The sequence below is a fragment of the Pagrus pagrus genome (assembly GCF_965226575.1).
Source record: "Pagrus pagrus genome assembly, chromosome: 3".
In the NCBI taxonomy this organism is placed as follows: Eukaryota; Metazoa; Chordata; class Actinopteri; order Spariformes; family Sparidae; genus Pagrus; species Pagrus pagrus.
The window spans coordinates 21,016,757-21,031,678 of record NC_140187.1 but is presented as its reverse complement, the minus strand read 5'-3'; the positions used below and the strand labels follow the sequence as shown (position 1 = coordinate 21,031,678).

General features: G+C 41.0%; 1 protein-coding gene across 1 annotated transcript; it reads right to left on the bottom strand.

Annotated features, from left to right (window-relative positions):
- Window positions 1-5,336: 5,336 nt before the first annotated feature.
- On the bottom strand, window positions 5,337-11,768 carry LOC311254196 (putative nuclear hormone receptor HR38). Its single transcript, XM_084347821.1, has 7 exons — window positions 11,634-11,768; window positions 9,217-10,064; window positions 8,402-8,531; window positions 7,982-8,145; window positions 7,611-7,813; window positions 7,339-7,517; window positions 5,337-7,234 (listed from the first exon to the last, which is right to left on the bottom strand). Exons 2-7 carry the CDS (start codon window positions 10,060-10,062, stop codon window positions 6,972-6,974), a joined length of 1,785 nt encoding a protein of 594 aa, XP_084203947.1. The 5' UTR covers window positions 10,063-10,064; window positions 11,634-11,768; the 3' UTR covers window positions 5,337-6,971.
- Window positions 11,769-14,922: the final 3,154 nt, after the last annotated feature.

Below are 14,922 nucleotides of genomic sequence, written 5' to 3'. Positions count from 1 at the left end.
AAGAAACATTTTTATGTAATGTTCGATGATGTCATGTTGTAAAGAGACTTTCGGCATACTGCAGCCAAGCCTGGGCTGTCTTTGGTGGTTTTGTTTTACTAGCCTGCAGGCACTGGGAAGGGTTCTTTCAACATGGTAATATCAACACTGGTGTTCTCTGGTTCACCTTTTTGTGTTTCAAAGCCTAGTAATGTAAACAGCATTATAGTTATTGCACAATTAGGTCAGAAACTGTAATGCTGTCTAATAATAAAGAAGCTTAGCTGTATCAGGTGGCTGTGAGCTCACGAATGGGCAGGATTGTACATGTACATCTTTTTCTGCACAGTGTGTGTATTGTGCAGCTTAATAAAAGAAACTGATTTAAAAGTCATCATATTTGTAGTTAAGACTATAAGGAGCATCTTTGACTTAAGGAGGGCATAAAACCCAATGACTGCTCCAACCCACCCCCACCCCTCCCATAGATGGCACCTCTGGGTGGTGGGTAATATAGAGAGCACTCACTATATTCACGCCCAGTTGCTCCGTACTGTGCCAAAGCACGAATGTCCTCCTCCCCAGTCCCCCCGCTGGCTTGCACTCACATTGCTCTGGCCCAAACCGGGCCTGAGCACGGTTACATCTATACATGTTCACATTGCGTACCCGTGCTTGTGCCCATGCATGAGCAACCGTACCGTGCCGAAGCACACCTCTTCCAACTCTGCCAGGCCAAGAAAGTGTTTCGGTACCCACAGTGTGGAGCGCTCACTCTAGTCAAACAAACTGGACTTTGGGGGTCAAACATGTTTGGGCATGGTACGGAGTGCCTAGTGTGCCCCCTTAATCTATAATAAGGCAGCATACTTTATCAGCTCATCACCAGTTTTGTGGTTAAAATCTTATACTACAAAGTAATTGATTTTCTCATGTTATTCAAGCATTGTTTAAAGATACAGATAAAAATGGTTTGGTTTATGAATATGGCTATAATTATAATATAATAAAATGTCCACACTCAATATATTGAGATAACATTTTTTTTTTAAATCTATGTTTCGACAGGCAACCTCGAACTGCTGTTTAAAATAATTATTAGAGAATGTAACGATAATAATAATTTAACAAATGCCATTTCTATGAGCTACAACAGGTTCTAGTATTACAGTGTAATGCAGCTCTGTGTGGGATTTGTCCAAGTGGTCTTGCTGTACCACTGCGGAAGCTGTTGCTTGACTGCTGTGGGAAGGTACAAAATATTTCAAATACATTCAATGTATTTTGTTGTAACTCCACACTCCCCTATACACTGAACTGAGAGTTTGGCTGTTCAAAGCAGAGGAGCCTGCTCTTTCTGTATGAATTAAGAAACGGGTCAACTGACAGGAAATGGACGAGAAAAACTACAATACCAAATGTAGCGCCTCTTGCGCAAGAGCTTGGCGACAGTGAGGAGGATGACAGGATAAGAGGTGATGAGACACACTGCTTGAACAAAATGCTTGATTGAAAATAAGTTTTAGAAATGCAAGTTAGCCAGCAGTTAGTTAATGTTATACACACACACAGCTAACTATTTTGGTTAATTCATCCATCAGTTGCTACATCTTGGCTAGTACCACCATTTTAGCTGTTCATGAAACAGTGACTTGTTTCTGTGGGGGTTCTGCAGGAGTATGGCACCCGTTGCTATGAGGGACCAGATATAGCCAAAGTGAGAGCTGTGTCCTTATACTTGCACTATGTCAAGCATGTTTCTGATGGGAGTTGTCCCTTGTCTCGCTCCTGTTTGTGATATTCATGCACAGGATCTCAAGGCTCAGTCGTGGTGAGGAGCGTGTTCAGTTCGGGAATCTCAGAATGGCATCTTTGCTCTTTGCAGATGAAGTGGTTCTGCTGGCTTAAGGACCCAGTTTAGATGCTTCAGGCATCTGATTAGGGTACCTCCTAGGCGCCTGACTTTACAGGTTTTCCAGACACAACCAACTGGGAAGAGACCCCGGGGCAGACCCAGAACCCGCTGGAGGGATTTTATATCTCATTTGGTCTGGGAAGACCTAAGATATTATAATTTGTATCAGATATTCTGTCAATGCAACTTGTAAACTGTGATTTTGTTGTTCTTTTCTGAACATGCGACATCTATTGCATGTCTGTCCGTCCTGGGAGAGGGATCCCTCCCCTGTGGCTCTTCCTGAGATGTCTTCCATCTTCTTTTTTTAACCCATCAGGCTATTTTTTCTCAACATCGCAAGTTTTTCCTCACTCAAATCGAGGGTCTAAGGACAGAGGATGTCATTCACTGTACAGATTGTAAAGCCCATTGAGACAATGTGATAGTGATTTTGGGCTATATAAATAAAATTGATTTGATTTTAGATCCCCCTGGAGGAGCTGGAAAGTGTTACTAGGGAGAAGGACATCTGGAATACCCTACGGATGGATGGATGGATGGACAGATGGATGGATGTTAGCTAACTGGTATAGCTTCTGTAGCCAACGAACAGCCCATATGTGCTCGTCATGCCTCTCACTAGCTTTCTGTTTATATAATGATGGTTATGGTTGTACTTTATTAATCCCTCATCTCTGCCATGGTATCCAATGAAACTAGAAGAGGTAAAAACAGAGCATTGTACATTTAGACATTATTGTACAATATATATTATTAATGAGTTATTGTTAATTAATCCAATGCGTTATTAAAATTTTAAACAGTTTTAGAATGGCAGGAAATGAGTTTTTAAAATGTGTACTGTTTGTCCCCCCACCCCCCAGTGTTGAGTTCAAGGCTATGGTCTTGGTGCAGAGGCCAAATGTAAAACCTGGAGCTCGGCATGTCTGTGCGACAAATCACCATGACAAGTGAGCTGCATATTACCGGTCAGAACATAATCTGTCATGTGTGTTCAGGGTGTAAGGCTACAGTTTGTTCCCAAATGCAGAGTGTTGTGTGTCAGGGCACAAGTCAAAAGTTAAGGAGCCAATGGTAGCACCAGATGGTACCTTTCCACTTTTGGAAAGAGATGGTGTCAAGGAACAGTAACAGTTCAAACATGAGATGTATTGACAGGGGAATGTATTTTGAGTTCGGGTTTGGGCAGTAAAGTTAAAGTAAACACGTAGATAGATAAAAAATGTAGTTGGAACCAATGAACTCTCTTATGAAACTGTACTCGTCTGCTGTTCCCATTACATCTGACTTGGTCAGCATGCTTGCCATTTTGTAACATAATGAACTTCTCAATGTTAGCAAGCTTTCATACTGCCTCCTCCTCTCTTCTCCCCTTGTCCTGTTTTTTCCACTCTGTCTGCCAGTACCAAAATCCAGATGACTGGAACGTGGTGTACAGTAGGATCAGGTGTCGAAGGGCTGAATGCAGTCGGTCCTGCAGTCTGCTGTGGTTGAGAGCGGCATGGTGTCGTCTTCCCTTTGGTCAGGGGTATTGCCAACATTAACGCCATGTGTGACAAAACAACACAGACTCAGTGAAAAGGAGATGAAGGACTACTTTTGGTCACTTTTCAACACATCATTAATATGTAACAAGCTGCAGCACGTTGAGAGCTGTGTTAAATTGTCTCACACAGCCAGACTTATTGCAACACTTTGTTTCAGTGCTCTGCCAGCCCATGTATCAAATACAGCTTTCCTGTTTCCTAGACGGCACCAATAACTGGGAATCATTTTCTAGATTCTTCTTATAAGACAGTCCTAGGGATGTTTTACATTTTTCTGTCAATAAATGTCATCCCGAATAATCCCAAAGACTAAAACCAACAATCGGTTGATCTTAACAACAAGTTTTACGATGGCCAAAGCCTGATATAGCGTATTAAATACTAGACTCTGTGAGAATGTACTTAACGACAGTGGTGATTTCAGCTAAATGCTGATGTCAGCATGCTAACATGTTCACAATGACAATTAGTGATATCAGTTTCAGTTACATTTTCTTTTGACAGCCCAACACCCATTAACCAGTAACCAGAAAAAAGCAAAAACACAAGAGGTGCTGATGAAGTTACAGGTAGTTGTGCAGTAAACTTTTGTTTGTGAGAGCTGTCCAGCAGTCGCTTGAGTCGCAGAGCTAACGTTAGCTATCACTTTTAGCTCATCCTTCCTCTTCTCAAAGAGCTCTTCCATGTGTTTTGTCACAGTAGCTCTCGACCATAGTGACTTCAGTGCCTGCTTGGATCGCCGCATCACACTTTCACCCCCAGCTAGCAGCAACGTGATCTTTGGGTGCAAGCCATCCTCAGGCATGGCAATGTGGTGCTTGTTCTTAATGTGGTAATCATATTGCTAGTACTACAACTAAACATTTTGACTTACATGTACATTGGGCTTTGTTGCCTCTCTGGAGGAAATGTTCCCACTCTGAGCTTCTTTTAGTGTGCTTCCTTTTGTCTGATAGCAAATTAATCAGGTAACCACTGACATCCCTAATGACACTGCTAACATGCTGACTTTTAGCAGGTAATGTTTGGACCATGTTCACCATCTTAGTTTTTCAGTGAATTTGTCTCACATCTATGGAAGCTGAAACTTTTCATTCTCGAGATCACAAGCTAATTATTTCATTATCTTGAGAAAGCAAGCCTTTTATCTTGAGATAATGAGATAATCAACCCAGTATCATGAGAAAACAAACGGTTGTTTCCTCATATTACTTATGATTATCAGATATCAAGCCATATTATCTGGAGATAACAAGCACAGAAATTCTCAGCTTCTCTACAACAAAAACAAAGTACTGGATAAAAAGTTTGAACTGATCCTGGTTTGTGACGAGAAGTCACGCGATCACCAAAGTTATTAGAGGAACATCGTGGCATTTCACTGAAAACCACAAATGTGAACTTCATGGTGGCGCTAATGGAAAAGTCAGGGGATTACCAAAGTCACCAGGAATAATCTTCTGGGAACCATGGGTCTTTGTACAAAATTTCATGACAATACATCTAACAATAAGCCATACTGTTGCACTTGTTGACGTGTTCCTACCTTACAATGAACACACAGTTCTGCTGTATACTCAGTCATGTGACCAATCCACAGCTGAAAACAACAAATGATTGAATATCACATGAATATCGCCAGCCTCATCCTGTGGACATTTTTGTAAGCAAATACTTCCAAAGACAGAATACAAAATATACATTGTTTGAATTTGACACCTGGATTAAATTACATAAAGAGAAATACTCTTCTTCCCCTTCAGAAGCTAGAGGAAACTAAAGACATATTTGCAGAGGCAGTACAGAAACTATAATCTGTCAAAGGTCACATGACTCAGAGGAACTTTATCTCTCCATTTACCAGCATTTAAACAAAGGCAGACAGTGGTGTATTTTCAAAAAGATTTAATATCAAATATTCTCTTTTAATACTCCTGCACCCTTTTACGAAAGCCCCTGGCATTACTTTCAAAGTCCACACACACGTCCCAAACAACACACATACAGTAGGAGAAACAAGTATTCTTCATACTGTTTGAGCACCGTTTTAAGTGCTCTTAGCTGCTCATCTTCTCATCAAAGTTCACTGTGACTCCTTAAGATATTCCTTAAGTTCATTTTGAGATGAAAATAAAAAATAAATCCAACATGTAAAAAAACAAACAAATAGAACCTGCACAATTCAGAAGAATGTGGAAGACAGTAGGAGTTTTACGCACACGGAGTTGAGGTTCAAAACACATGCAGCCAAAGACAAGAAACAATGTCGAACACGAAACGTCCGCTTATGCATGTGGATTTTCAAGCGTTGTTAGGGTAAAAATAAAATCATAGAAAAGGTATACTGTGACTAATTGTGGATATGAAGAGACTGAAATGTGCTGTGACTTGATTTTAATCTGAACAGCTCTACTGTAGTCATGAATTTCACTGGCTCACATGTGAACAGGATTTAGTTCTTGTAGATCCTAAACCACCTGTCATCACTTGGTGTCCTTCCAGTTTAGCAGTGTGAAGAGTGTGCGGTCAAGTATTATGTGCTCTTTGTCAAACTGTACTGACACATCCTTCAGGCACATCGTATCAAAAGCTGGCACTGACCTGAAATCGTATTCATCATTCATGAGTACAAAATCAATTCTGATGGTGACATTGAAGCAGATCGGTTAATTTCTGCGATAAATGGGTCTCTGCATGGGATGTTTGGAATGAAAATTCACTTAGTGTCACTCATTACGTTTCGAGGACTGAGGCTTTATAAAAGGCACTTTCATTCAGCAAGTCCATTTTTGTTCTTAGAAGCCCTAGAAATATGTCGTTACAAGGAACAGTGACCCTGCCAGCATCAGCCTTTACAAGGTGTGCAAAATGGCAGCACAAGAGTTATGGCAGAACGTTTAGTTTAGTTTAAGGCAATAAGGTTTGCAACTGGTAGTATCAAAATAAGAGTAAACTTTGGTCCGAGACCTTCCACAGGAGCACAAGTAGGACTAAAACTATTGTTTGTGATATAAAGAAAAATTTTCCCTTTTGAAAAGTAGGACTCTTTAAGGTTCTTTCTATAGCTCCGCTTCTTAGTGGGATCGAAAAGCAACTTTGAAAACATGCTTTTTAAGAGGTTAGTGTGTTTCTTTTGTTTTTAAAAAGCTGAGTATGTAACATTGCATTGCATCTACCCAGATATCCACATCTTACTAGCTGCATAGCAGGACACATTCACACATGTAGCACAGCAATAAAGTCATTTTACAAATGCACACAAAAACATGTATAAACTGTGATCTGAACTGTAAATACCATATCAGCTCTGTCTATGACAGTTTCACTGAACTGAAGTAAATCTTTATATTGAATTAAAAACTTAATGTTAGAAAAATAATGGTCTCTTGAACAATGTCAGACAGTTGTCGGCACACACGTCAGTGTGATAGATGGAGGTTCACCAGTAGAGTCCAATGATAAAACTTCACATTAAGTGCTTTGTGTCTGTCATTTTTACGAATATCACGGTCATGTTCATGTTTTTTTCAGAAGGGAAGAGTATCCATGAAGATTTTCTCCACTATTGGTGGAGGGGGGACCAGGTCCTCCAGTTTCAGGTAGAAGATGCGCTGTAGGCCTTGTGTGCATAGAGTCCTCAGTTCAGGGAGTTTACCCAGAAGACGAGAAAGATAGTTGGGCTGGGTCCGGCTGGCTTCTGGTCCGTTCCCGCTCACGTGTTCCCTTAAACAAGTGATCAGATGATTCTGAAAGTCCTCCACCCGTTTGGGCTCTTTGAGGCCATGGCGATCTAGATGTAAGAGATGTTCTCGTTAAAAAGACAGTTCTGAATATAAACATAAAATTAAAATACAGTCAGATTCTCTGCAATGAAAAGCAAATAGAAGCTCTCACCGGTGATGATAACTAGCGCTGCGAGGCAGGCGAACAAGGAGATGTCTAAGTTCATGCGGTGCAGGCTCTGGGAGAAATCCATGATGGAGTCAATCCAGTCACCAAAACTGCGAACGCACTGCAGTCGGTGGAGGACCACACCATTACAGAAGATCAGCTTGTTCTTTTCAGGATTGGACCTGCACAGTTTCAAATCAAGAGAACAATCAGCATATTGAAAGGTGCACATGAGTCTAATGAAATAGAAGTTAATGTTGTTAAAAGCAGCCGACCTGTATGCGAGTCGCAGAATGAAGAGCTCAACGAAGGAAGATTCAAGGAGCAGCTCCTGGTCCTCTGCGCAGAAATCTGTGAATCCCGGGATGGTTTCAGCCCAGATTCTTATCACATCCAAAGAACCGGTCAGCAGGTCATAAAACTGCTGGATATCACCGGCGTCCTCCTTTTCTTTCAGGTTGTCCACTGTCTCCTGGTACTGAGGAGGAAGAGGTGGGGAGAGTCAATGCTATTGTAAAGAACTGCAAATACCCTCAGTGAGCTGTTCACTGTCTATGCTTTCAGCCTCCATCCTGTATTGAGGTAACTGTAACTGATCTGATTGATACAAAGGAGCTCTGGACATGGTGCAAGTCGTGAGGTTTACCTTGGAGTAGTCGAGCTTGCCAATGGTTGGGTTTGAGTCTAAATGAGCCCTCACAAGAGAAGCTATGATGTTGACACTGGGGGTTGTGGATGAAGGCTCAGCCAGAGTCTTGGGTTTGGAAGGCAGACGACCCCGGCGACCTTTCAGGCTGTCTGTGCGAACAACTAAGAAAGAGACAGAAAAGAGGAGAGGAGCACTTAAAGCACACGTTTGTGACTCTCACGTGGCTGTCACTGCACAACGCAATTTAAAAAACAACTGCTGTATCAGTTTCAGTTTCCCTTTTTCTGCAGCTGGCACTGTATAGCTCTGGTTACATATGTCTGTCATTCTTAGCTTTGGTTTCGCAAGACTGTCATTACAAACCCCTAGGTTTCTCATCATCACTGAAGGCTGTAAGAGAGTCTGACTTTGCATTACCTTCTTTGACCATTCCCACTGCGAGACATTTCTGGAAACGGCAGAACTGGCAGCGGTTTCTCCTCCTCTTGTCCACCGGACAGTCTTTATTGGCGAGGCAGACATACTTTGCATTTTTCTGTACAGTTCGCTGTCAAACAAGGAAAAAAAAATACATTACTTTTGGTTTACAATGCTGCACGCATATACAGAAATGCACCAATACATTTGCATTTTCTTTGCCTATTTTATTGTTTTTTAATCGAGTCAATTTGTCTAAAAAGCTTCACTCGTTTTGCAGCTGCAGTTCTTTTGGCGCCATCAGGAACAAAAATACAAATTGGTATCAGTGTCACCTGACAAAGGTAATGTTTTAAAGTCTTATTCCTTGCTCACTCTGTGACGTCTCATCTGATGTTTCCAGATGTTGTGGCATCAGATGGCTAAATTAAACGCATCATTACCTCGAGTGAAATTACAGATTTCTCTAGGTTTGAACACTGTTGGAAACATTTAGGATAATTTACGTCAACAACCGAACAAAATATATAACAAAGGTCATGTCTTTTTTTAGTCATTTTATGCACAAATATTGCATATTTTATCTTCACACAAAAACACAACACAAGGAAACACTTTTACTAAGGGTCCCTAATGTTTGTGTTGTAACCAAGAAGCATCTGGTGGGCAAAATTTTAAGGTTTTCACTGTTTCTAAACTACCTTGAACATTTATTTGCCGTTTCTTATTGAGATATATATTGATATAGATATATGTTGTCTTAGTCAGACTCTACTCAGTAGAATAAACCAGCAAAATGCTATTCAGCTATTTACCTTGAAGAATCCTTTGCAGCCCTCACAGGTGCGGACTCCATAGTGCTGACAGGATGCATTGTCACCACAGACTGCACAGCGGCCCTCACTGGATCCTGGGTTGTGGGTTTTTGGAGACATCAGGGCGCTCTCCATTAGCCTGGGGCTGTCCAGCGGTCCATGCTCCAAGGACATGGGGGGACAATGAAGAGGAGAGAGATGCTGCTGAGGAGTCAGGAAGAAAGGGTCGTCCTGGCCTGGCTGAACATCCTGATGCTGCCCCAGGGGAGAGTGCTGCTCTGGTGTGGGGCTGAAGGTGAAAAAGGATAGCTGCTGGGCCATGGCTGCCTTATCAGCCACAGAGGATGGGGGGGCCGGGGGGGCCGGGGGATAGGGGCTGAAAGGGGAATCCCAGACAGGTGCAGGTTGGGCCTGAAAGCCTGGTGTTGGAGGAGAAGCAGCAGCATAAACTGGGCTGCCATAGTAGTCGGAGCCACACGAAGACAGCGTTTCATCGAAGCAGCTGAGCGCAAAGGATCCTGGGTAACAGCCATACACCTGGAGATCATCCAACTTCAAGGCTTGGCTCTGCATCTGAGGGCAGGAGTTTTCGGCTACCGCGGCGGGGCTGAATGAAACCGAAGAGGAAGGAGGAGAGGTGGTAATCTTGCAGGAATATGCATCGAACTCCCCCATGTAGCCAGTTCCCACCAAGGTATTGATGCTGGGCAATGAAGATGTAGACAGCTGGTCCTTTTGGCCACTGATGTCCATCATCAGCTTGGCACTTAGGTCAGGATTCAGGAACTCAGAGCTGAAGTAGGCGTCATGGGGCAGTGAGGCGTACTGGGCTTGTACACAGGGCATCTCTAGGACAGAGCACAGCAACAGTCAATGAAAGTAATCCCAAATGCTTGTCTATGTGAGATACATTTTGTTTATGTTCATTTTTATATATGCATCATTATATACATAAGCAAATTGATAATTGATAATTCTGAGAAAGGATTGAATGTTATGTATGTTTTTTCTTACTTGAACTGAAGGTCTAAGGACAGAGGGTGTCATACACCTTACAGATTGTGGCAATGTGATATGAGATTTCAGGCTATATAAATTAAAAATTGACTTGACTTGAACTGACTTAAACTTGTTGTAGACAAATGTAACAAATTCAAATTTGAAAGTTAAATTAAATAAATTTAAAAAAATAGAAGCATTATACCTGCTTTTGCTTTAACATCACTGGGGATAAGTAGCTGATAAGGAGTTTTCTGTTTAAACATATGTACTGTATTTCACAATGAAGTTCAGACATCCTAATAAATTAGATATTGCTTAAATTAATTGGGTCAGCATTTTTCTAATCCTCTCTCTGCAACCATCCAAACAGTAGCTGACATTAACACCCTCAACATGCCATTTCTCTGGCTTCAGGGCCATTCTTTAGAAAATGCAGCGGGTGGTCCAGTGGAGCATTCACATCAGATATATTGTCAGATATTGTGTTACTGGCTGTTAATGCTCTGAAAACCTCTTTCAGTGGAGGGCAACCCTCTTTCACAGGGAGTGCTGCAGATTATATTTCAAAGTGGGCTAAATGCCAGCTGAAATGGGAAAGGTGGCAAAGCCTATTTTTGTGTGTGCGTGCGTTGTGTGTCTCTGCATGGTTGGGTGAATGGGCGTGTATCCACAAGTGCAAACTTCCTCACTCTACACACCTGAGCATTGTTCCAAAACTGTTCAAACTTAAATCAAATCGTTAAATTATTTTCCTTAACTTACAATCAAGCTCGACCCATGGGGAGAGCACACTGCTCAAGTGTCCAACATGTGTCTTATGTCCTATAAATACACCATACTGTACTCTATACTTTCCTCCAGTCCCGTATAGCAACAGTAATAGACAAATGCATAGAAGACAACATGAGAAAGTTGTTGCTGGTAATGAAGACCAGTCAGCTGGAGCAGCAGGAATCACACACCACTATACTCTACTTTACTTTTACTAATAATCATGTAACAAGATTTGCTGTTTACACTCGGTTGCCAAGTTTCTTAGGTACGCCTAATGAGCTAACACTAATGTTCAGTTGACTGTAGAGGCTTGAGTTTGTTCTGACGGTGTGTTTGTTATATTTTGTACACCTCATTGATATCAGTGAGGGTAGTCTAGTTGAGTCAACATCACTGTGAAATAGTTTTCATCAGATTTTAATATTACTACCTTCATAAAGGTGGGATTGACAGTATTAGTTTTAGCAAGGTATAACAACAAGTCAGTCAGTCTTGTTCTATGTGCTTAAATTATTATAGAAGTAGTTATAATGATGCATAAAGGCAAACATACACATATAACTCTCACCTCAGCATTAATGTGCCCCACTGAATAAATAAATATCAATACATGCAACAAAAAACTGTCTATTTTCTCTCACCTGGTTCATGTAAATATCCAGATTTTGAAGCTTTTCATTAATTCCAAACGAGTGAAACTGATGAATGTCACCTCTGCCAGCTGCTGTCAGCACACACACTCATTCAAACACATTCACACACACACACTGGGTCAGACCAATGCAGGAGACTCCACACACTCGTTTTATTTTGGCTGCGTCGACAAAAGGCGGGTCATGCCCAAACATGGTGAACGGGGCGGTGGAACGTTCCGGGTCGCCAGCCAATCGGCGCCGGGATTGGCACAGACGTTCTTCCGTGTGACGCACGCACGGGATTCCATTGACGCAAGAGTCGGGGGAGCGTGCGTTCTAAATATAAACCAGAACGACAGCGGGGCTCACGTGGGGCTATTACTAGATGAAACGTGCTAAAAATAGCTGTAGTTTGGAGGTGCAGACGTTTTCTGACTGGAAATGAAGATTATGTTACGTTACGACAGGAAGGTGTGTTATCACGTGACACATCAGGAAACACCTGTATGTTTTCTGGATAAAATGTCCCATGAAACTGGTACCACCTGCCATCTGTTAACTAAACTTTTCGAGGAAAATGTACACACATCTGTTCTACATTGTTAAACACTTGTTTTGTTTTTTAAACAAACACTTATGATATTTATTTTTTTGATGATTTTACAGGCATACTTTTGCTCATAATTTATAAAGGCCCTGTTTTAAAAGACATTTTGACATAAATTACTGGAATGATACAAACGGCCTATGGGGGGGTACATTAACCTTTATTAATAAATGGTAAATTTAGTACAGTTAAGTTATTTCACTGTTAACAAATAATAAAATGCTTTATAAACCATTTAGCAAGCGACCGTTTTTTTTGTAAAGTTTAAATTGATGTTCATAATACTTTGTAAATGTAACCATAAATATTATTTGGGATGGCCATTGTAAAGTTGCAACTGATAGAATGGAATAACTTTATTGTCCAGCCAAAGCAGGAAAATTGTCTCTGGTCTCACCGGGAAAATATGTTTTTGAACCTTTACGATTGCTTATTAAATGTTTTAAAAAGCATTTCTTTGAGACTTTTGACAAATTCTTTGACTCCTAAAATTCTATGAATGGTTATAAATGAAGCCACATCCAGACAGACTGTATCGTACTATCTCATGTGTGCCTTTCCACACAATTAATCCTTTGAGATTTCAGGCCCACAAACAGGACAGCAGCAAAAAATTCTGGACCCTCGCCATTCTCTGTGGGCCTCTCACCACATCATTCCCTCCTCACATGATCAGAGCCCTATACTCAGCACCGCCTCAGTCCTACACGCCTGACAAATTACAACTGTTTACCCTTTGAATCCAAGAGGTATGAAATGACAAACCATGCCCATGTCACATTCTTATGTCATCATTATCATCAGACATTTTGCACTATGGATGTCACAGCCTCAGCTGCAGGTGTCCATTTGTCAACATCAATTAAAGCATCACCCAATACCCCTCATGTCATAACCTTTCCACATCAACCAGTGAAACCACTGTACAGGAACACCTGAACCCTCTCCGGGGATCTCTGGGAGTGATCTGTTTCCTTTACGTATGAGGAGAGTGAGAGGGATCATTCAGGGTGAGAACAGTTGAGATTTTCTCTGAAGAGAAAAGAAGCTGCAGCTGATGCGAATACGCAGATCTGCCTGGAATGAATGGAGTTAATTACAGGGGTTAGACTATGACGCTGTGTCAAGAACGGGATGAATATAATAAAATAACAGACAAGACCAGACACGTTCTTTCTGCAGGTCTCCTCCACTTATCATGCAGGAACACACACGCTGACAAGTAAAGCACGCATATCCTATAACAACATTGTGCATGGAAAGTGAGGACAACTGCAAGGTTAAATCATTAAGAATTAAACATATTGTAATGGATGTAGTTGTGTTTAGCTCAATTTGTAGCCTCTGGAAAGCTTAACTAAACATTGTTAGTAAGTTTATTGTAAAATGTAGGCATGCATTGTTTAATTATCTTCACGTCAATACGCAGAAATGATGATATACATTGGCCCTAAATCATAAATATCAGCCAATGAGGCTACAGAGGTGCATTGTTTGTCTGCAGTGGTACAAAGTACATTTACCCTACTTAAAGTTGCTGTAAGTGATATATTTTTTATCAAAATAAGTGTTAAATGGCTCTATATTCCAACAGTAGTCACTGTTATAGAGTGTTTGGTCAGTGACCAATGTCTCTCCTCCCCCCGCTCATGCAGTGAAAGAGAAAAGACATTTTGTGGTATCCCTGCCCACTTTATCCAATCAGGACAGAGAACTCCATAAGGAGGCGGTCCTGTCTGCTCGTCAATGCGCAGAGCAGGATCCTCCTGTTGGTGATTCCCGCTGTGTCAATGTGGTGACGTAGAGAGGAGGGAGGGGATTGCAACCGCAACAGGAAGTTAGCTCAAACAACCAAGCTTACATCAGCGTTTTTCACAATTTTGAAATACATGGACTTCTTGGAATTCTACTTAATACTATGACTTTTGAGGTTAATATTGTATGTTTTATTCCACTATTCCAATTTTAATATAAAAATATAAATCAACTAATAAATGATGACATTTTGCTGTGGATCAAGCTACCCAGCCAGAGTAATTACAATTAGTCAAGGACATCACTTTGTATTGAAAAGTGGTGAGGACAGAAGGGTTTAGATGAAAAACACACTTTCGAATTGTCTTAAACATATACGATTTCAGACGAGGTAAAGAGGGGATCGTGTGAGGTCAGAGTAGACATTTACAGCAGGAAAATAATTGCATAATGTCGCATCAAAATTCATTTAATCTTACTTGAGAGACATGCCCCCTGCATCCATATACAGTATTGCTCTGAAGTGGTCCAATACGCACAATGAGTACTTTTATTTTTGGCACTTGAAAGTATATGCTTGCTCATATTAATTACGCACTTTTATTGAAGTAAAATGCAAGAAAAATAACTTTTACTTCTTGTACTTAAGTGATGGTGTTTAGAAGAAAGGTGTTGTTGAGAGGTCGACTTCTCCGCAGCCTGATTTTGTGATTTACACCTGAAGCATGACCACTGTCTCTTTCCTTGAGTATGACAATCTCAAGTATATTTGTATATTTGGTTAATATACAGTTGTTACCATAAAAACATTGTTGACTTCAAGACAGAAGGCTTGTAAAATGAGATTTCTGATTGTCTTCTACAGACATATTTTCACAGCATGTCCCGCTCGTCTAACAATAAGCTGACCAAACAAAGATAAAAACTTCTGAT

What these genes read in the sequence shown, in the direction of transcription:
- LOC311254196 (XM_084347821.1), bottom strand. Translation starts at nt 10,062, where the DNA reads ATGCCCTGTGTACAAGCCCAGTACGCCTCACTGCCCCATGACGCCTAC. An exon ending in GCTGCAAAGGATTCTTCAAG is followed by an intron (nt 8,532 to 9,216) that starts GTAAATAGCTGA and finishes CTTGTTTGACAG; the next exon opens with CGAACTGTACAGAAAAATGC. An exon ending in GCAAGCTCGACTACTCCAAG is followed by an intron (nt 7,814 to 7,981) that starts GTAAACCTCACG and finishes CTTCCTCCTCAG; the next exon opens with TACCAGGAGACAGTGGACAA.